The 22,646-nt window shown below is 36.6% G+C and overlaps 3 protein-coding genes across 3 annotated transcripts; 1 reads left to right on the top strand and 2 right to left on the bottom strand.

The window, feature by feature from the left end:
* Positions 1–1,047: 1,047 nt before the first annotated feature.
* Positions 1,048–2,659, bottom strand: LOC117416136 (cytochrome c oxidase subunit 5B, mitochondrial-like). The gene is made up of 4 exons (XM_034027203.3): positions 2,468–2,659; positions 1,771–1,841; positions 1,460–1,559; positions 1,048–1,263 (listed from the first exon to the last, which is right to left on the bottom strand). The coding sequence occupies exons 1-4, from the start codon at positions 2,568–2,570 to the stop codon at positions 1,151–1,153; spliced, it is 387 nt and encodes a 128-aa protein (XP_033883094.3). The 5' UTR covers positions 2,571–2,659; the 3' UTR covers positions 1,048–1,150.
* Positions 2,660–3,109: 450 nt separating this feature from the next.
* On the bottom strand, positions 3,110–12,332 carry LOC117414652 (NAD-dependent protein deacetylase sirtuin-1-like). The gene is made up of 9 exons (XM_034024418.3): positions 11,899–12,332; positions 10,808–10,924; positions 10,135–10,373; positions 9,840–9,992; positions 8,161–8,308; positions 7,746–7,825; positions 7,169–7,355; positions 6,260–6,826; positions 3,110–5,735 (listed from the first exon to the last, which is right to left on the bottom strand). The coding sequence occupies exons 1-9, from the start codon at positions 12,230–12,232 to the stop codon at positions 5,416–5,418; spliced, it is 2,145 nt and encodes a 714-aa protein (XP_033880309.3). The 5' UTR covers positions 12,233–12,332; the 3' UTR covers positions 3,110–5,415.
* A 1,462-nt stretch (positions 12,333–13,794) lies between these two features.
* LOC117416261 (dnaJ homolog subfamily C member 12-like) lies at positions 13,795–22,426 on the top strand. The gene is made up of 5 exons (XM_034027370.3): positions 13,795–14,022; positions 16,063–16,141; positions 18,620–18,759; positions 19,955–20,174; positions 21,107–22,426. Exons 1-5 carry the CDS (start codon positions 13,945–13,947, stop codon positions 21,190–21,192), a joined length of 603 nt encoding a protein of 200 aa, XP_033883261.1. The 5' UTR covers positions 13,795–13,944; the 3' UTR covers positions 21,193–22,426.
* The last annotated feature ends 220 nt before the right edge of the window (positions 22,427–22,646 follow it).

Below are 22,646 nucleotides of genomic sequence, written 5' to 3'. Positions count from 1 at the left end.
TTTTAGTAAATACTAATAAAACAATTGTATTGTATGACTAAATACTGTACATTGCCCATAAACCTTCTATCCCCTATTGTTAAAAACAGGTTAGTGTAGAAGCTACACACATTTTACATATATACACCTCTAGTACCTCCTGTTTGTAGACTTTGGTCAATGTCTGTATATTGCAGTTCTCTAAAATGCCAGCACAGTTGCTAAATTTTCAAACGGTATAGTATGGCAAATAGTCAAAGACGGACTACACCTTTTGAAACCAATAGGTCACAAAAATAACAGCAAATACAGATTATTTTGTTTACTGATCCAAGGCAGTGAATTATTTGCAGAGCCAGCCTGGAGAAAACTGCTGGGGATGTATATCACAGCTACAGAACCACGTACCTAATTTAAAAGAAAATATGAAAACGTTATTTGTTATGGAGAGCATCACAAAGACACCAAAGGACCTGCCTGTGATAACCCCCAGGCTCTGAGCTGTGGTCACAAGTTGGGATCTTACCAGATCCTAAAGATTCAAACCCAGAACTTCAAGAACTGGATTTTAAACCAGGGAAAGTCTTCCATGGTTTTTTTTAAAGGATCTGGTTTTTGACCCCTGCAAACTTCTTACCCTCTCTCAATGTATGTAACTTGTTTTTTTTCAATTGCGGTACCTGCTGTAATGTAATTCATAAACATCACAAGGTTATATTATCTATCTTGCAGCATACATCACATTCCCACTGCAACCCTCAAAGCAGTCAAACGTTTAACTGCCCATACGTTTTCTTCAAGGTACAAAAGCTTCAGTTTCTGATGCTGCATCATTACAAAGCAGTCTTGTTAATTTTGGGTTGCACCGATTGGGTCTTTTCCGTTCTACTGAAAATGTGCCATCCTGCTTTACTAAGACTGGGAAGGTGAAAGACAGAATATATGATTTACAAAAGGAAATACAACATTGAAACAACTAGTGGCACAGCTGTACCATATTAGATGCCATATGATTAGGCCCTGACAATACAATTTTAATACAGTTGAAAAATAAATAAAGACATCAAATCAGACAAACACTTTATTGAATTGTTTAATTCTTTAAAGAGCACACATCTCCATTTAATAAAAAGACATTAAATGAGTGGTTTCTTTGGATACCTCCTCCCGTTTAATGTGGAAGCTCTTGATGAATCAGTTTGTAATGCGATCCACAGGATGGACAGCGCTCTGGATTCCCTTCGTGTAACCAGAACCAGACAATGGCAGTGTTATCTTCCTCACCTGGAACAATGGATTGGGAAGCGTTTTTACTTTGGCAATCTTAATTAGGCACAGCGATAACAAATTAATACTAGGGGCTTGTATGAAGAATTAAGACTATGACAAACCAATGCATAATTAATTATAAAAACTACTCCCCCAACCCCCCTTTAATTAGCAAATCCCAAATAAAGGAGCCATTTAAACCACTTCTTACAGAGGCAGCCAACCAGTCTCTTGTCGCCGATGGAAGGAACAATATGTGGGTCCTCACTGGTTCCTGCATACTCCTTAGGCCTGAAAATACTATACGGGTCCTATTGAAAAAAATGAAATATTTGATTAAACCTTCCTTAAAACACTTAATAGAATCGCTGGTTAATAAAATAAATAAAAATGTAGTACTCCTGTGGATTACCTGAGATTACATTGGGTAAGGCAGTCCACGATTAGTGCTAATCAGGGTCTGTGAAGCCAGCCCTTAATGTAATTAAAAATCAGGCAATGCTGTTAAACAGACTGCATTACCTTTCCCTTCTTCTGGGCCAGTAGAGCTCGGAGCTCCAGCCCTGTGGCTTGCTCCTCATTGGTTGGGATGCCTACAGAACAATAGAATTACTTGTACTACACAGACTCAAAACACCTTTGCAAGTGGTTCCCACAATCAAGCCTTCGACAGCTCAGCTCATAAAGTGGCAGGGCCTTGAAAAGGTAGGTCATCGTGAGTACCATTTACACAGTACGTTGAACAACAACAAATACAATTTAGATGAAGGCTGCTTATTATAATGTAGTTTTAAAAGAAACCGAGATTATGGTTACATATAAGTAGCCTACAACTGTTCTCAGGGTTGCACGTAGTCCAATAAACTATCCAATGTGTCTGTGCTGTTTGTGCATGTGACCTGCTGTCCAGCTCAAAGCTTTCTGGCACCTAATCCTGCAGCCAAGCCAAAATAGGTGTGTCTTTTACATGGGCCTGGTACTGGAATAAAAGCGCGATGACCTTCGTTTATTAAAAGCACACACACAAAACTATACTATTGTAGTATTTGTTATTCGCTACAAACAAACAAAAAAACACATACTGTAGTACTGTTGCTGATTTCAGCATAAATGCAAGTGTAACGTGATCTATAACGGAGTTTGCAAAACGTCCTTGTCACATTAGAGTTGATATTAGAATGCGTCTTAACAGTCGGAACTTTACACAAACCACACTTACCCTTTGCAGTGCTCATAACTCTTACGGGAGTTCTTGAGAGGTGGTTCGCTGCTGCCAAGCGCACAGCTTTGTATGAAGTTCGGATTAAAAACTGAGTTGCCATTTTCACTTCTCACGGAGACCAAGCTACTTCGGAACTGACAGAGGCAGCGTAATATTTTATAGTAACCAAGGTGGTTAATAGGAACCTAGAACAAAATGATTGACAGTAGCAATTGACCACTCCAGCTACAAACTAGGTTAAGAGTTAACCAATGAAATCAGGAACGAGTTGTGGGCGAGAAAGCAGCGTTTGAACATGCGCCGTGTCTTTTGAGTATTTAGTTAAAGTATCCTTTAAAAAAATCTCTAATAGAAATGTAGTTTTATCATAGTGTACCAATTTGGCATGTGGGTCGAAACCTTTCCTCAGCATTGTTTGCTCAACGTCACTGCAGTGCTAAAAACACTAAAAGCATTAACAGATCGTAGTTGTTTTTAATTGTTTTGCAGTGAGCAGTGAGTGTACTCTTTCTTGTGTCCAGAGGAGGCGTTCAAGTGCACCTTTATCTGTCAGACTTGTCATTTATATAGTTTGTTTTATATTCGAAATATTGTAATGTACACTATGCTAACTATATAAAAATGCACGTCAACTAAATGGATGTCAAGACAATGTTTATTGCATTATATTACAAATCCAAATACATATTTTGATGTGTACTAGACTGGATTACATAATGTTAGAAACACATGACTGAAGATAGAAAGGATGAATAAACTATTACTAACCCACAAAATAATGTTCACAACAGTGAAGAACTATGAACGAGTATCAGTAGAATAAAACAGCAGTCAAGAATGCCAGAATAGAATTTGCTATAAAAATTTAAACTTCTAAAAAAAGAAAATTGTAACCAATGCAACATTTTTTTTTTTACAACCAATGCAACATAAAATGACATTTTAACAAAACAAAAATATAAAACATTGCTCCTGTATTTTTCAAAAGTTTTACTGTTAATGTACTGTTCTAGCTGGTAACTATAAAAGTATGCCATAGATTATGTAAAAATTATATATATATATATATATATATATATATATATATATATATATATATATATATATATATAATTAGGTAGGTAGATAGATACACACAGTACAAAGGAGCATAAAGAAAACATTATTGTATAAAATAAATTAAAACAAGATTGTGATTTCAACAGTTCCTTGAACAAAAAACAGACAAATAGCATCATGCAATCAATGGATGTAAAGATACTGCATTTTAATACAGCAGAGGAAGCATCTGGGTCTTCCCAAAATCTTGTACAGTAGATACACACCAAAACAAAAGGCCATCCTGCAATTCAGAATTTTATCTTGATAGAGCCAATGTCAAACAAAATGTGTATCTTTTACTGTAACGTAAAACAAATGTAAAAACTGATTTTTGTTCTTTCTACTCATGTGATATTTACATTTGGAAATAGTGTTTAGGTATCACTTTAGTTTAGATTTCTGTCTCACATTTAATCAATGTGAGTAGATTCCTGGGAACACCAATACTCTGTAGAACTGGCCACATAGTAGACACTGGTGGGCTTTGAAATTAACATTTTTCAAACAAAAAATTAAATCAGATGCACCCATGTGAACATTTAAAGCCAGTTTAATATCTAGTTATAAAGTTGACTATCCTGGTGGATTGCACCTAAAGTTTCTGTAATAAATAATACTGTGTGCCATGTGATTAAAATCTTTTCTGAAAGCCAGCTGCAAGGTAATCCAGCAGCTTCTGACCAATTTTCAAAGCACATTCAAAGCTTCTACCACACGGACCAGTGTAAAATGTTTCTTGCTGTAAAATACATTGCTTTTAAATGTTAAAAGCTCTTTACAGTTGTGTTTTCAAACAGTATTTTCAATATATATATATATATATATATATATATATATATATATATATATATATATATAAAAGAAAAGGCTTGTATAATTCACATTTTGGCAGTGTAAATGCTTCATGGAAAGGCATTCTTAATAATGCTTACATGAGCTGTACCACAGTGACGGCCATTCCTAAACAAAACTATACAGCCACCAACATTATTAATAAAAGTTTAGAAAGCAGGCACATGTTTCCACAACAATTTACATTTCAAATTATCCGTATTAGCTTAGCTTTGAGAATCATGTCCCAGTCTAAAGTATTTCTTTACACTCTTAAAACATTCGAAATATTACTGCAGTTCCACAGGAAGAGAATCATTTCTGTGTTAAAATAAAAAGCTGAGCCAGTGCTCACTGATGCACTGTCACAATTTTCTGTAAGGCGTAAAATGTCTACATACTCCAAGTGCTATTTCTTTGTCGCCTATAGTACTTACACTGAGTATGCCTTAAAAATATTACAAAATACAAAAATAACACTACTACTAGACTATTTACCATAAAAAGTAGCTGCCAGAGTAAGTCTTTAGAATAAATGCCAGTGTTCATTCGACATATTTTTGTAAGAAGTTCAAAAGAGCAAAAGCAACAGATTTACTTCTAACATAAAAATGAATTGGTGGATGTGGAAAAAAACTCCTGTTCTTTGGTCTTCTGTTCCCTTTTTTCATCCTGTTACCAATCAATGGCTTTTTTAAACTGCAAAGTGAAAAGGTCTGAAAGAACATTTTAAAGCAGCTGTTGTCAAACAGCATGGGTACAATTACAAGGGGTATATAACAAAACTTCAGAAGCACAGAACGTTGCTGGGAAATGTAAGGTGGTCAAATGTGAGAGCATAACCCGAAATTTAAATAGCCAAAATAATAATAATAAAAAAAAAATCTACAAATAAATCTCCTCTTAATAAAACAAAACAAAAATTCAGGACAGCATCCTTTGTTCCTTTCCACTGTCAGGTGACTGCTAATGCTGGTGGACAAGTAGCAAATAAATGTAGGCATTACATTTTATTACATTTGTGTCACATTTTTTATATCTTCAGGTTTATTGTCTCTTTGATTCCTCAGCATGTCTATAAAGTCATTTGTTCCTGCTTCTAATTCTTCTCTGCCATCTCTGAAGCAGTCTTCATCGTCTGAACCCTCCTCTTCGACTCGGCCATAGAACTCCTCTCCGTCGCTATCATCCTCTCCCTCCTCTCCAGGGCTGCAACATGACTCATTGTCACTGTGACTGACACAGGAACTCAAGGACTCATCCTCTGAATTGGAGTATACCTCAGCTCCATGGAAAATGTAGTGATTTGGTGCTTGAAACAGGTATTGAGAATCTGAAATGAAATTAATTTTAAAAAATGAATGACTTATCACATAAGTGGATGAATGAAGGCAGCTTCACATGGAGAAAATTATATCATTAAGCTAAAATCCAGCATATTCATTACCTTACTGGTCTACAAGAGATTTTGACAGTGTGGCAGCCCATTTGCTTGACCAAGAGAACCACTGAATACATTTTCATACCAAATGTGAAGCCAACAAAGCTTTTCTGCTTCCAGAAACCAAAACCAAAACTCACATGAACACAATATGGCAGCCATATTAGGTTATATATGTCAAAGTGAAGGGCTATGTTTCATATTGTCCAAGGATTTTCCAGAAATCAGAAAATATCTAGTCTTTATCTAATAGGAGCTTGTTAAAGAAGCTTTACAAAAAACAAAGCTACCTTTGCAGTCATATTTAGTAAACTTGATTAGCTAGCAGTAAATTCAAGATTTAGTATGACATGTTCTACTGTAATCCACATAAAAGATACTATACACATATTATATATAAATATTTAAAAACGTACTGTCAAGGCGCTTGCTGATTGGTTCTTTTGCAAATCTACTCAGCCAGCATCTTCTGAGAATTTCAAGATCAGATTTATTTTCACCTGACTCTGGACACTCCTCATTCTTTGCGGTTTGCAAATCCCCCGTATCTGTTTTTGCATTTCCTTCAACAATTTCAGTCCTGTTCTGTGGAGGGTTTTCTGTACAGCTAGCTTGTGGGAGCTCAGAGGTAGACCCTAAATGGTTTGATTGCTGAGCTCCTGCTGTTTCTTCTGAAACTTGCTTGGAGGTACGAGTGTCCTCACTAATTTGTTCCAAGGAATTGGAGTCTTCTGTAAGTTCGAGGGGGGTAGGTGGTAGGTCAGTGAACTGTAGTTTGGACTCTTTGATCGCACGAGGGGGCTTTTCTGTGATCTCAGAAAGTCTTAAAGGGTTGTAGCATAGTTGTTCATAATCTCCACCCAACCTATGGCATAGTTCATTGATAATAACATCACAATCTCCAAGCAATTCTACATCGAAGTTAAGGTGGTGTAACTGTTCTCTATTGATTAGAATCTGAGGTACTTCATGGGGAATGGAGTCTAAAACAAAAAAAAAATTCAACATTAGGACATGAAAATTCACATTAATCAAAAAAAGAAAAGACAGGACTGAGGCATTTGAACATTACTGGTACATGCATTTAAGATATTATTCCAGATAAGTATTCAAGGTTTAAAATTCACACTTAATCACAGAAGCAAACATTTTATTTAAAGTGTAAAGGGGTAAAACATAAAGCTTATCCACTTTAGTTTTACATTATTTTATAAAAAAAAAAGTTGTCCTTGATTCATGGGCTATTTCATTTAACTACTTTTTATTTCTTAAAATAAAAACACATTTCAGGAATTAAAATGTCATTGCACAATTTAATAACCTACTTGGAATAAGAGCCACAGGTCGTACTTTCAGTGAAGACCCTATGACAATCAGGAGGTCAACCTCATCTTTGTCATGCTTCATGCCCCTGTGAAACTGTTCTGGTAAATTCTCTCCAAAGAAAACAATATCTGGTTTCATGATAGCAAGAGGCAGATCAGGTGGACATTTGGGGCATCGAGGCACAACCTACCAGTGTATGAAAGACAGGTCAAAAAAAGTTAAGGGAAGATCCAAATTATAAAATGTTTAGAAATCAGCTTTCAAAGAGCTTTAACCAATGGTATCATAATTACTACTGCAGTGGTAGATGGCAGTAAAACTGAATTATTCAATTCTGGTTGTAGTTATGCCATCTTTGTTTGCAGACCTTTCATGATATATAGGTAAATTAGTACCAACTGAAATGCAACATGCTTAAATATGGATTAGTTCATTTTGTATGTTGACAATGCTTGTTACTAAAATTGTATTTACAATTTAAGACAACAGTACAAATCGTATAAAATAATTCTGAACATTGAGATGTTTCATGTGTACAGATCATATCTAAGTTTACAACTTAAAATATATCCATACCTGATTAAATATATCTTCTCTAACAGCTTCACTGTCAACCTTATATTTGCACGTTAGGCATGATGCCGTTGCAAAAGAACCTGCAATGGAGATTCAAGAATTTGAAGTGTACAGTATTAGTACACTTTATAAGTAGTTAATTAAAGCTGTATATAAAACACAAACATTGATAAGTTCATGTGGTCTGAATTCAAACCATACTGACACATGCAATAAGACTTGTGTGGTTACTGTGTAGAAACTGAGCTGTGAAACAAAACGCAAACATGGTGGTTTTCTTGGAATCTATCACATTTAATAAAGTTGTAAAAACAGTTTATTGACAAATGTGGACAAATAACTTACTAACTAATCCCCTGACACAGCTCACTGTCTGATATTACTTCTTAATTAAACGCAAATATATAAAACTGACCATGGCACTGAATGATCCTCTGGACTCCAGCCACCTGTTCCAGTGTGTCAATGTTCTGAGTATAATTCTGAAGAAGCTTTGCCTGTTTATCCAACATTGCAATGAACCTGTGACATGGAGATGGCTGGAACTGTCCTGGATAGATTTCCTAAAAAACATAGAAAACAAATTCAGTACCTGCAAGCTCAATTTGCAATTAATTATACAAGCTTAAAATTGACGCTTTGTTTGCCATCCATTGCAAGCAGGTGAGGAAATCATATGACAACCTTTCTAAGATAATTACTATATTATGAAAATATTCTCCATCAGATTTATTATTATTTATTAGCAGACCCCTTGTCCAGGGCGACTTACAATTGTTACAAGATATCGCATTATTTTTACATACAATTGCATTATTTTTTACACATTATTTTTATATACAATTACCCATTTACAGTTTTTACTGGAGCAATCTAGGTACAGTACCTTGCTCAAGGGTACAGCAGCAGTGTCCCCCACCTGGGATTGAACCCACGACCCTCCGGTCAAGAGTCCAGAGCCCTAACCACTACTTCACACTGCTGCCCAGATAACAATTTCCTTTAAAATATATTTCACTTAGACACATTTACTAACATTGCATATTGCATATAGCTCTGTGACAATCTGAGCCCCCCTTAAATGTGCATAGCTTTAGTTTCACTTTGGTCAATATTCACCTTGCATGCCACAAATCTTTACTTTAGTCCCAAAGAAGTCCATATTGGCTAACACCAGTGAAAAGATGAAATTACGGAAATTATGATGATTATTATTATTTTGAGATAAATTATGTGAAGTGTTTCTCCTCCTTTTAATTATGTCAGGCAAGCATTTACTTAACACTTTACATTGGCAGTAGAATGTGTCATTATTCCGACATGGTTCCTAAACCATTACATTGATGTTGTATGGAGTGGACTAGTTTTAATTGAATTGAGAGAGAGAGAGAGAGAGAGAGGAGAGAGAGAAAACCAGGGTTGGGATATCGAAGAGTGAGTAAGCAAGTCGAAACCACTGACAGCCGGGTGAGTAGCTGGAGTTCATTTATTATTGAACAGAGAAAATTAGTTCAGTGATTGTAGATCCTACCAAAGTTTTCGTACACTCTGTTGTATGTACTCTGTGCACTACCATTGCTGGTAGTGTCACGTAAGCTGTTCAATGTGTTGATATGTGAATAAATCCTGTTCGCCTGCAGGGCGTATCAACTTCAGCCTCTGTCTCGATATCCTGCCTGTCATTCAACAGCGAATGCATGCACCCACATGGCAGACAGCTACCCTGTCACAAGCATTACTACCCCGTATCTTTCTAAACAATTATTATTTCAAAATAATAATTGTGTGAATATAGTAAATTATTACAGCTGTGCATAATGGGATTTAAAACAGGATTTAAGATTAATTTATAAGACTTTACATATCCGCCCTTACTCTGGTCCTAGTGCAGTTGGATACGCGACGGACTACTGTATTTGGTAAACTTACCAACTGCTAAATGTGACGACATACAACCCTTGTGTCATCAACTACCAAGAATGTTTAATGTAGGTAGTCAGGGAATAAAACGTATGTACAGCATATTTTAAAGCCACCCAGGTATTCTCAAAAGCCTTGTAGATACTATATTGAAACAGAATTTATAGGACAAACCTTTGCAAATTTAAAAAATGGCCGAGGGTCTCTTCTAAAGTATTCAATATCAAACATTGCTTGTGGATCCGGAAGGTCAGGAAAATCTATTGCAAGACGTGCATAAATACCATCACGGGATCTAAAGTCAGGTATTCCACAGGACACAGAAACCTGCAACAAAAAGCAATATTAAATTAAATTCTTATACATTAATTCACTGGTTATGCTGTGGTTAATGTCTAATTTGTTGGGTGACCAAGGTTTATCTAATAATATCCGAAAAGTAAATCCCCCCAACAGAAGGAATACATACCCCAGCTCCAGTCAACACCATAATTTTTGTACATTCTTGCAGCAGCCTGACAACATCTTCCATTGTATTGATGTCTTTCCGTTTCTTTCTTTTTGGAGGTTCCGATATATTAATCACAATCTGCCAGAGAGTCATATCATCCAGGTCAGGCGGAAGCACAGTTCCTGGGAGAAGGTCTTTCAAGATGGTCCTCGGGTCTGTCTCCCTCATAATATGCTGCTGAATAAAACTATACGAACCTGCAACAAGAAACCTCAGTTACATGAATGTCACATGCTGCATATAATAGCCAACAAGAGATTATTTTCTACCAGCAACATAGACATGCCATTTTCACACCTATGCAAATTCAAAGTGTCTGCATAAACCTACCAAATTTTGTAGAATGTTTAATGCTTAAATCTAGTGCATCATAAGGGAAATGTATTTAAGTGAACTTAAATCTCCACTGCTTATTCATCATATGCTCAAATTTAAAACGTGTTAAATTTCAAACATATTTTGATGTTAAATATTCATGAGAGATATGCAATTTGCAAAAACATGTGCATAATAGCAAAAGTGTCATTTAAGTGTTTTTTTATTTTTACGAATGCAACTTTTGACTGCAGCGAATGCTTTCCAGGACAGACTGGAAAATCACCACAATATACATGCATATTGCAAGATTTACCTATCTGAGGTTGTGGGGTCCAGTCACTTGAACTTGCATGTGAAGATGTATCGTCCTCATCACAATCATATGAATCAAATCCATTCAGGAGGATATCCTCGTTCTGGGCTGTTCCATCTGAAACAAATATCCATATTATATGGCTATATAAACAAAATGATCTGACTGCTAAATGTATCATTTAACATAATATAACTACTTCTCGTCTTCTGTTTAACAAACACTTCAGGTATATTGCATACAATTTAAAGATATGTATTGTGTCATTAGTAGAATTCCGCTGTTTTTTGTAATTTCAAATTGTTTCATAAGTTCAATAATACACAATTCTAGACCTATGACACTTCTTTAGTTTAAGACAGCGCTTCAAAATTCCTGTTTTGTTAAAGCACAATACACAACCTGAGTTACCCAAGCCCACTAACGGCCATAGAAAAGGGATAAACTTGTAGTAGAGTTAAATAAATACAATCCCTTATATCACATCAAGCCCATGCAAGCTGCATTACAAGATGTGCTACACGTTAGTGTGCTGCTGCTTCAACGTGATCAAAGGTGGACTGTTTCTCAACATATATACTGTACTATTACATTAAAACCTTTTTTTGCATAAAATGTTGAGTTCATAAATGTGTACAAGAGAGTTACAAACAGATCCATACGGTTTAGTGAAATGTGTCTTTAACGTTATAGTCACCGTCGTTGTCATCCATTCTGACAACTTCCAATGTATGTAGTAGATCCCGTCATTGCTTGAAATTATACTGTTTACAATAAAATGACCTGACAATGTTTGCAATTTAACAAACACTCGGCCTCACAAAACATATAATTAAGACCGACATACTGCGAAACTCCAAAGCGATTTCACTAATTTCAGTATTGACACTATATGCAGTGTTTTTATTTATTCGTTTTAAATTTAATTTTTATATATATATATATATATATATATATATATATATATATATATATATATATATATCCCTAAAGTTAAGTTTTGAAAAGTTGGTTATAATTAAGGTGTTGCCGAGAATATCACATCTGAACAGCTCTTGTTTGTAAACAGGAATGCCAACAGCAATACTTACCTCCTCGCTCTGTGGCAGAAACCCCGATCAGATCCTTCTTCTCCTCCTCCTCCTCCTCCTCCACCACCACCAGCCCCTCCTGTAGTTCAGAGTCCTGCAGCCCATTGTCTCCGCCTGGTGCCTCTGAGGCCTGTCCCTGCACCCCCTCTCCCGGCCGCTGCTGCTCCGCCGCCGCCCCGGACTCGCTGACGATTTTTCCCAGCTCTTGCTCCTCGGAGGCCGCCGTGTCCCCGCTCTTTAACACCTCCCCGAGCTTCAGCCTTTTAGCCAGCGGTTCCTCGGCTTCCAAGCCGCCAGCGCTGGAGTTGAGGATGATTTTCATTCCGTCCGCCATCTTTTGCTCACACAATCTCTCCGCTCGGGCTCGACCATAAAGATCTTCCGAGCACGACAGCTGATGGGATATTTAAACAGGTCACGTGATACGACCTCTTCCAGCAGTGGCCCACGCGCCAGCACTAGCAGTAGGTGACGTCATCCACAACAAACTCACGTAACCAATGAGCCTTCATCACCATCTTATTTTGCTTCATGGGAAATCTGCGGTGAATCAGAGCTGGCGTGTGTCTAGACACGTAATCTTTTTGTCAGAGGAAAATTAAAGCAACATTGCAAGATTCATTACCAGAATTATTTTGTTAATGAACCGAATGCAAAATACGACATATGTTAACACACCCCACGTTCATAGATTAATATGTGGATACATAACCGTATTATATGTGTTGTTGTAAAGAGAGAAAAAATAATACTTCCCCCCGCCCCCCGCTGGATCATCCACGTACCTTGACACACCCAAAGATGTTCTATAGACTGTGCGTCTATAGTGCAGAATCTGACCAATTTAGCCAACTATGTTCTAAGAATGATCTCCATGAACGCACCCATTGGCTAAATTGGTCAAATTCTGCACATAATGATCTCTGTGAACGCACCCAGGGTAAATATCTTTGACACACCCGTGCCTCACACGATAATTCTGTTTCGGAACTTTTGAAAAGGACGAAACTGAGATCTGAGAGAAACCTGGATGGCGATACAGTTTATCAATGATGGTTTATGCTAAACAGTCATTACGAGAAAAACTCAACTGCAAGCATGTGTTTGGCTACATTCAGCGAATTTCAGATTAGCTAGACATATCATTCTATTATTATTAACTCCGACTAAAACAGCTCGTTCAGATTTTCAGTATTTGCTCTGTATCAGCTCCCAAATACAGAGTGTGTGATGTACTTTAAAACATTTTATTTATTTTTGTTGCTACAATAAAAATAAAAATTAAAAAAAATTAAAAAGGTAGTAATTGCCCCCAATTTAACCACCTCCCATAGATCTTTACAGAGCTGGCCCTTTTTTGTGAATAACTTGGTCCCTCTTTCGTAGTTTCTGTATGTGATAAAATAAAGAAAATTGACAGATTCGATTTACATCACGTAATTCTTGTTTGTTAGTTTTTATTTTAAATCTGGTCCAGCCAAAATGCTTAACAACACCATTACGTTAATGTCACCATAGTGAAATAACTAGGCCACAGTATACAAGGTGCCGATAATAATATCACTGGTAATATCATCACACGCTGGTATCAATGACATGTATCAGTCATACAGCTCATGTTCACCCTCAGTATCATATTGAGAAATACATACGAGCAGATAACTGTTTAAAGTTTTCAGTTTTGTAGGACAATATGTTTTTATTTATGTGTTCTTCTTTCTTTCTTTCTTTCTTTCTTTCTTTCTTTCTTTCTTTCTTTCTCTCTTTCTTTCTTTCTTTCTTTCTTTCTTTCTTTCTTTCACAAACGTCGCCACACCAGTACTTCAGATCCCAGACTGCCTTATAGAAGCGCATGCTGTCGCTCCTCCCACTTTATTGTGTACCCAATAAAACGTGCAGAAGGCAGAGCAGCATCGGCTGACCAGTGTGTGCGGTTCTCTCCTAGTATTCATGGGAAAAAGGCTTGTGGGAAGTACTATTACTAGCGGTGAAAGTTCTCTCTGTCGGTGCATGATTTTACTTTTACAGTAAACTGAACATTTGCAAATGGACGCGATTTTAAACTGCAGACCAGGAGATCTAGAAGATTATTATGCTTTGTTGGGATGCGATGAACTGTCATCGGTAAGGTTAAGACAATTTTCACGAATATTATTAAATTAATCTTATTTTTCTGAGGTTGTCAGGTGGCTAATATTACAGTATTTGTTTGCCCTGGGGTAGAAATTCAATAGTGTAGTTGTTGAATTGTAGCACATTACTTGAAGTCTTGCAGTAAACTACATTGTGATTAAAACCTGAACACAGCATTACAATTCTCTTGCAGTAGCGTGGTTCAATCTGAATCGAGAACCTGAGCAGTACATATACTGGTGTAGGGGGATTGTTAAGGTTGAGTTATTTATTTATTTATTTAAGTTTTTTAAGCCCTTTTTGAGTAAAATAGTTTGTTGTTTCTTAAAGGTTAACAAGCCTCATACCTGGACGAAACAGAAGGGAAATATCTCTCTTTGATTAAAATGAACGACCACAGATGTGATCACTTTAAGAGGCTTTGAAGTACACTGATTTAACAGAAGCACTAAAATGAGTAAATTATTGTAACTAAATGGTTATCTCCACTTGATGCAGTCATTATATAAAATCCAGAACAAGCAACATGTTGCAAACATTAATATAATATAGGTTGTCCTTATTAATACTTTATTGAATCTATGGTAAACCAGCTCTTGCTGTCATATAGAACATGTTTATAATTGAAAGTAGAGCAATTGGTTTCAGTCGGCATTGTAAAAGCTGAATTCTCTGCAGACTGAGAGTGATATGATAGGACCTCAGGTGTGCATTTTGTAAAACGGTTGAGTTGGTATGCTGTTATCATTAAAGGACATGGAGCTACTCGTGCCATTTCAGTAGTGTTCCCTTACATTTTCATGATGTTTGCAAATCCTTCTGCATGGATTTGATTTCTGTGCATTGTTCTGCTGAACCCAAAACCCGCAATAATGCAGCATCTACAGTTCTGTAATAGCTGCAAGCCTGATCCACTCAAACCTCACATTTTTTCAACTCTCTTCTCAGAGGGTCCTTGGCACTGTTGACCTGAAAGACATCCATAGAGAAAATGTATGCCAGACAGTTTTTTTTTTTTTTATGAAGCAGCCTGTGTTTTTTGTTTTTAATTTATTTATTTTTCCGATTTGAACAGGTTTTTAATATGGCAAATGTTAAGAATTTGCATCGAGTGGTAATGTTTTTTGGGAAAATGGGTGCAATGGAAAAATGGCATCTACTGAATAAATATGTTTGTAGTCATAAGGAATGACTCATGGGTTGACATTTCTCCATTCTTTCTTTTTTTATATAATGAATTCTGTTTGATTTAGTATTCATTTAACTGTTTATTTGACTAAACAACCTGACTTGTGTATCTTGGCAGGGCTGTCAATAAAACAAGAAAGGCTGATTGACATATTTGCTACTTTAAAAGTAATACTGATAAATACGCCTTGTTGACTGGATTCAATTACTATAAGCCCAATTAACCTTAAAGAAGGGGACCATCTGACCTCATTGCCAAGTGATTTTATTTGAGTGAGCTAAGTTTGTAAGAGGTTGTCTTGCTTTAATGAAAAATGTTTTCTATGGCAGATCTGCTACGTCTCATCAGTAAATGAGGTGTGCAGCAGCTGGCAGGTATCTGATGCTTTGCATGTAACAGGAAGAGTGGGTCAAACAAACACTGGTTTGAAAAACCACACATCTATATTTAATTGGAGCAAGAGTTTAGTGCTCCAACGTAGTTCAGCTGAAAGTGCTGCTTCTCTAAAGTACAAAATATAAACTGGAAATTATTCTGTCACAATATTGGCAATTTCCAGCAAAGTGTGTCTCTGGTCACAACCATTGCTGTTAATAATCAATCCATCCCCCCCTAAAAAAACCCAGACAAATATAGAATAGTGATTGGTACTCCTTATGAATCATGGAACACATATAAGACCCACAGTTCCAGGTGAAATCACTGTTGAATTTCCTAAACGAGATGTTTCCTGGCTGGAGTGAATCTAAATCATTTCATGTTCATCAGTTCGATGTTACTTTGTGCCGTTTATCAAAGGTCCAGTGAAACCTGAACTTGTATTTTTTCTTCTTTTTTTAAAGTCTGAACAGATCCTCACAGAGTTCAAATCTAGAGCTCTTGACTGCCATCCTGATAAACATCCCGATAACCCAAAAGCAGGTAATGATTTTACTGGAAATTTTACAGAAAAGCAAATGTCTATTCCCAGTTGCAATCTTATTTTCCATTGCATGCACATGGCATATTATGTATGTATGCATAAATAAAATAAATTCTACAAAACCTTCACAGATTCTACAGTAATGCCTGACGGTAATTATTGGGCTTACATTGTGAGCTTTTCGATGAAGTTGTACCATCCCTGTCAAACTCTAATTGCACACCTGTCATTGGCTTTTTCTGGGGGAGCCCAGTTTGTAGAGGTGTGTGAGTTGTCTCTGTCTTGACACTGTGTTACCACAGATCACAACATTTATCTGAGATAAATTGCCATCTGTGAGATGATTTCAAATTCATCTAGAGGAACCAGGTGAGTGACTTGTGGATCATCCCATACTATGTAAACAATCTGACTCAAAGGACTGCGATGGTGTCCCTGGGCAGGTGATCAAATCGTGTAAACTGCTCTTTTGACTGCCTCATTTTTCAAAAATGAGTCCACCAATAGAAACATGAATACTTTTGAAATGTGCTGATGTTTTCATTTGAGAACTGTCCAAGTAAGACATTTAATAAGAATGGGCAAATTAACGTAAATAAAATGGTCAAAACAAACGACCATGGATGTTCTTTGTCATTTTGAACAAAGCCTAATGCTAAATGTCTGGTATGCTCACAATGTCTTCATCCCTGTAACCCTATCAAATGGTGAATGAAAAGTGTCAAGGGGCATATATTTCATTGCACACAACATTGTTACCAATAAACATGCATCTCAATTTAATTGGACTTGACAATCTCAGGGAGTAAAAATAGTCTTCCATTATGTGTGCAAATATACATCAATAGACAAACAAAGAAGAATGCATCCAATATAACCACCGAATGACACTTTAGGAAATGAATTCACGCTGTAACATCAAAACAAAGGAATGTTCTGTTTGAGGTGCTCGTCATTTGAATTAAAGGATGAAAAGATCAGATATTCTGATAATACTGAAGCGATGGGCAGTTTGGGCATTCTTTATGTAAAAGGAGAACAATTTAAATTGAAAGCCTAGTTATTTGTGTTTACCTGTGTTTTTTTGGAATTTGGTTCTAAACCATCTTTTAAATTGGAATAAACAACCCAGTTATACTTGTCAAACCTGTATTGTAATGTTATTCCAGGAGCAGGGATGCTGATAATCCAACACGTTATCAGAAAAACTAATTTTATTTTGGAGAGAGAAGCAATTTCCTTTTTTCCCATAGCTGAGCTCAAAAGTAATTTGTCATCTTCTAGTAGCAGGGGCTTGGCAACTTGGCTCCCAGGCTGACACAGTGAGAAGTAGGGTTTCTGCTTTTTGATAAGTGCAGTGCACAGAGGGTGACGGTCAGGAGGCATGTTGTAAAGCAACACCAATCAATTATACTTGAGTGTAAAATTGAAAATAATTGCAAGGCTAGTACATTTTAATACACATACTGAGAGGCTGAAAAGGCTTCGGGAAATTCATGCTACAGAAATTGTCCTTTACGGTATTGGGTCTGACGCAGTCAATCCTTCAGAGGTCACCAGGCTGAACCAGGTGTTGCCTTGACTTTTATTCAGATTATCTCAGAATCTCTAAGTGGATCACTGTCACGCCAATGGAAGGTCTACCTTCTTTATTGATGTCCCGCAGACACAGAAGGGATGGTTATTCAAATAGTTCATGTTGGAATGATTTCATCATTTTTGTTTCCTTCTGCCTTGACAATTTGCTTTCAAGATGACATTGTTCGTTGAAATTCCGTATTAATGGATTTCCCTAAAAGCAAGTCACTTAACCTCCTTGTGCTCCGTCTTTCGGGTGAGACGTTGTTGCAAGTAACTCTGCAGCTGATGCATAGTTCACACTCCCTAGTCTCGTATCTTGTAAAGCGCTTTGTGATAGTGGTCCACTATGAAAGGCGCTATATAAAAATAAAGATTATTATTAAAAACAAACTAAAGCCATCCACATTTGTATTCATGAGGCTATTTTTTACCCATATCTTTTAAAATGATAAATGGCAGCTTTCCCATCAATGACGATTATTATTATTATTTCCTTTTATTCTGCAAATGTCAGCCAGGATATTTTTCAGTAAATTGCTCTACACAGAGTTGAATAAAGAGTAAACCTGCTAAGCCTGTGGATTTATCTTTTTAAAGGTTAAAATGGATTACCATTTATACAGTTTTTTTTTTTAACCATATTGCTAAATGATTAAAATCTCAAGCGTGCTTTTAGAAAAGGGATTTTTCACAGCAAGTTTTTTTTTTCATATTTGCTTTCAAAACTTCACAATCCCACTTTCTTTATGATGAAAGTCTTTTGGATGTTTTGTTATTGTATCTATGAAACAGCTTAGCCAATTGTGATAAAACTTCGTTTTGACAGTAGCAGAGTCTTGATTTATTGCTTAACAAAAATGGTATCCCACGTTGTCACTTTTGTCATTGGGTTTTAGTGGAAGAGTTTCAAAAGCTGCAGCAGGCGAAAGAGATCCTGAAGAATGAAGACAGCCGTGCCCGCTATGACTACTGGAGACGAAGCAGAATCGCCATCCCCTTCCGTGACTGGGAGGCTCTGAGTGACACGGTCAAGGCAGTGAGTGTCTGGGTTCAGCTCTCTACAGGATGCAGTCTTTACTGAGGAATGTAGGAGCCACTTCTCCCCATGTTTTCAGATTTGCATTCCACAGTTAGTGGATAGTTCTCTTAAGATTAAAGTGCTGTATTTGTAAATCGAGTATTATGTGGGTCAGAATTTATTAACAGGGTATGTCTCTTCAGTGTCTGTTATTCCTTTCCCTTTGATTTGCCTATTCATCAACCACGCTCTCCTTTACACTACACTAGTGTTAACACACAGGTTGAGCATTTTCATCAAGAAAATTGCCAGTGTATTTTCTTTTTGTTGTGTTAATTGACAGCTCTTGCATTTAAAGCACAGTGATGTCATCTTGCATCTTTAAATTAAATGAGTCATCTGGTATTATCATGCATATGTTTATTGGCGGTGTATATCTTTTTGATGCAAGTACAGTACAATCCATGAAGTAGCCTGTTTTGAGTGTTTTTTTTCTATGTTTTAATGTAGAAAAAACATGTGTGTGTGGCAGGAAATTGCATTCAAGTGTTTTAAAAGAAGCATTTGCAATAAACAAGACTCTTGAGTTTTCTAGATTTAGTAAACTGCAGTGCATGTTTCTTAAAGAGCAAGTCTCTTCAAATGGACTTGTCTTAGTCCTGCACTGTTCTGATACCTTTTCATGGGGTTTACAATAATTCACAGTGGTTCTTGTTACAATTACTCAAGTGCTGATTTTTTTTTCTTTCGTTAGTCTGTGTGAAGGTGTCTTCGCCTGTGTTCAGGAGTTGCTCTTTGGCTTTAGTTGCCTGCCATAAACGTACAACGCCCAAGGTGTCTTTATAGGAAGCAGAGCCAGCGCCATTTAGTGAGTTTGCTTGTGTTTCTCTGCTGCACACAAGACAATGCTGTTCCTTACTAGTTTTAAAAACAGTTCAGCTGATTTTAGCTTCTGTCTAAGGCAGGCAACTAGAAAAGAAGAGTACCTCATTAACGCTTCAAAAAACACATTACACAAACATCTTAAAAATAAATTAATAAATAAAAAAATGGACAACTCCATAGCAAACATCAAAGAAGGGGGATAAAGCTTACTTACTCTGCCAAATTCATCAACAATTTAAACAATTGTAGAAGTAAAACTATAATTGTATTAGATGTCAAATGTTTTCACAATTGAATGAATCGGGTTCTTTTGATTTTATTTCTTTAGTCTATGCACTGGGCAGTGAGGAGTAAGAAGGAGCCCATGCTGGAGGCTCCAGGAATCAAAGACAGCCCGAGCCCTGGGAAGCCACCTGACTGGCATGGAGAGCAGGACTGCAGCCACTCAACCAGCAAAATGGAGCAGGTGGGGCTGTCTGGGGGCAAGACAAGTGAGACGACACCGGAGGATGAAGAACCACAATCTCCAAAAACTCCACCTACTCCCAGTGAGTAGTACATCACCTGGATATAAAGGCTCTGTCAATGAAGACGGTCAGGGTTTTTTAAATGCATACAAAGTTCAAATGGATATAAAGGCAGTAGTACACTTTAAAATGTAGGTGCCACATTTCTTAGGACTGTATCCCCAGCAGTATTGCAAACTACATTATTCTCATCAAGTGCTATACATTGTTTTCGGGTGTTGGGAGGTACAGTGGGTTAGTGAACTGCACTGTAGCACAGGGGATGGTTTGTTTTCGTTGTAGGCAAAAGCTTCAATTGATCTACGTTGTTTAAATGACTACACATTCTGACAGGTATTGTATGGCATTAGAGCAGAGAACTGAAGCTCTGTCCGTTTGATTTCCTGTTCAGCAGTTGATGTGGTTTGTAGCCCAGGGCAAGTCCTTTTCTTCTTCGTAATGCACAGATGGAAAAGATATTTTCAAAGAACCGCTGCCTGTAACCAGATTGTCTCTCCATGAAAAGGACATGGCAAAGTACCTAACTTACTGTCGGGTCGTATAGCGTTTTAAAACACTCGGAATATCTGCAGTTTACTAACTTGCCTGAGGGAATGAAAGGAAGACTGCACACAAATGTATCCCACATGTTGATTTATGTCGGATGCAATTTCAGTTCAGATGCAGGTTGCTGTTAGTGGACCTTTGTTTGAAAAACCACTTGTTCTTGAATACTCTTTTAATGAACACAACTAAAGGGAAGGCAGTGACTATTTCCTTATACCAAAAGGACGTACATTTGAGGAATAAAATACACATTTGAAAATGTATAATCTAGATGAAGTAATAACCAGTGATTCCCTCAGTTTGTTGTACTTTCCCCAATAGCTATACCCTAAAATCAACTTTAAATTTGTTTAACAAGGGTCAATTATTTATTATATATAACATTTTCAATTCATGCTGTTTTTCAGATGAGAACTACTGGCACTTGCGTTTCCGTTGGTCAGCTGACACACCGTCTGAACTTCTGAGGAAATTCAGAAACTACGAAATCTAAAACAAGCCCCAGCTTTCCAGTGTTGTCTAGTGTGCATCAAGCTCATTGTTCTGTATCTGTGAAAAAGGTGTTACATTATTCTTGTATTTTATGCAACTTTTTCTTTTGTTATTGCTGTTTCACAGTCAAGTGGACTTCAATCCATGTTTGTAAGCAGTGTTAGTGTGTGGAAAGAAAAGGATGGCTAGATCATGCATAATAGCAAATAAATTATAGTCAGTTCATACCAGAACATATTCAAATAAATTATAGCCAGTTCATACCAGGAAAAGTATTCAAATTATTTTCTAGACAGGATATTTGGTATTGTAGATATTGTACTGTACTTGGCATTTCATTTAAAAAAGATTTTATATATTTTTATATATATAATATATATATATATATATATATATGAGCATAATGGAGCACAGGATCCTGAAAATGCATAGAATCATTATCAAACTGTTTTAATAAAAAAAAAAAAAAATTGTCACCAACTTAGAAAGTGCTTCAATTTAGACCACTTTAATGCTAATTGAAAGTCTACCTTAAATGCTTTTTCAGCATGATCTTTTGCTCTTAAACTTTTCTCTCTCCAGAAAATGTTACTCTCCTCACCTTAAATTTCATGCATGAACTGTTATTTGTCAGATAAGTACAGCACAGGGATGCATGTATTTTATCTTAATCATCATTTCTTAGAGGTAGGAGAGAAGAATTGTATATGGCATTTCCATTTTACAAGTAGAAATGAGGCTGCTTAGACTATTTAAGAGGCACGGCAATTGGGAAATGCAAATGTGTTGCTTTTTTTTATTTTCTGATAATTAAAAAAGGCTTTGACGTATTGACGAGCAAAGAAAGCCTGCTGAAATGAGTCCTAGCGATGGAAGCAGGTGCAGATTACTCATCATCACACAGAACCTTTCATTTCCTGAAACAGGCTGGCCTATCAATACGAAGCTGATGTTGCCTATGATAACTGATGTCACTATGATCTAGAGCACAGATTTCAGAATGCTATATTTGTTGCTGTACACAGAGCTGCAGTATTATTGCTTTTCATATCTTTGATCCAAAAGGATGTGCCAGGCTCTACTATATACCCTCACTGTTTTATTAATGTTTCTTTATCTTTCCAGCTGCTATGTAGAGTTTCTTTTGGTGCACATTCTCTTTGTCAAAATAAGCTGTTTGTATGGGGTGCTGGCATGCTGTATTAACTTTAAGTATTAAAAATTATTTAATTAGATACTTTTTTTGGATACTCGAAATTGAGGACCTACACCCATTTATGCTGCAGATTTCTAGTTCTTAGTGAGGTCTCTGTTAAACATAGCACTGCAGTGCAACACCCCCCACTCCCACCCAAACTATGAGTCATCTCTGCAAAAATACTGATAGGAAGTGGCTGCTTGACATATAGCTGCTTGGTTCTTTTTTTAAAAACTCAATTGATGTTTATCCAGCAT

This window comes from Acipenser ruthenus, chromosome 7, assembly GCF_902713425.1.
Source record: "Acipenser ruthenus chromosome 7, fAciRut3.2 maternal haplotype, whole genome shotgun sequence".
In the NCBI taxonomy this organism is placed as follows: domain Eukaryota; kingdom Metazoa; phylum Chordata; class Actinopteri; order Acipenseriformes; family Acipenseridae; genus Acipenser; species Acipenser ruthenus.
Note: the sequence above shows the minus strand (reverse complement) of the source record. Positions and strands in the feature narration are given on the sequence as shown.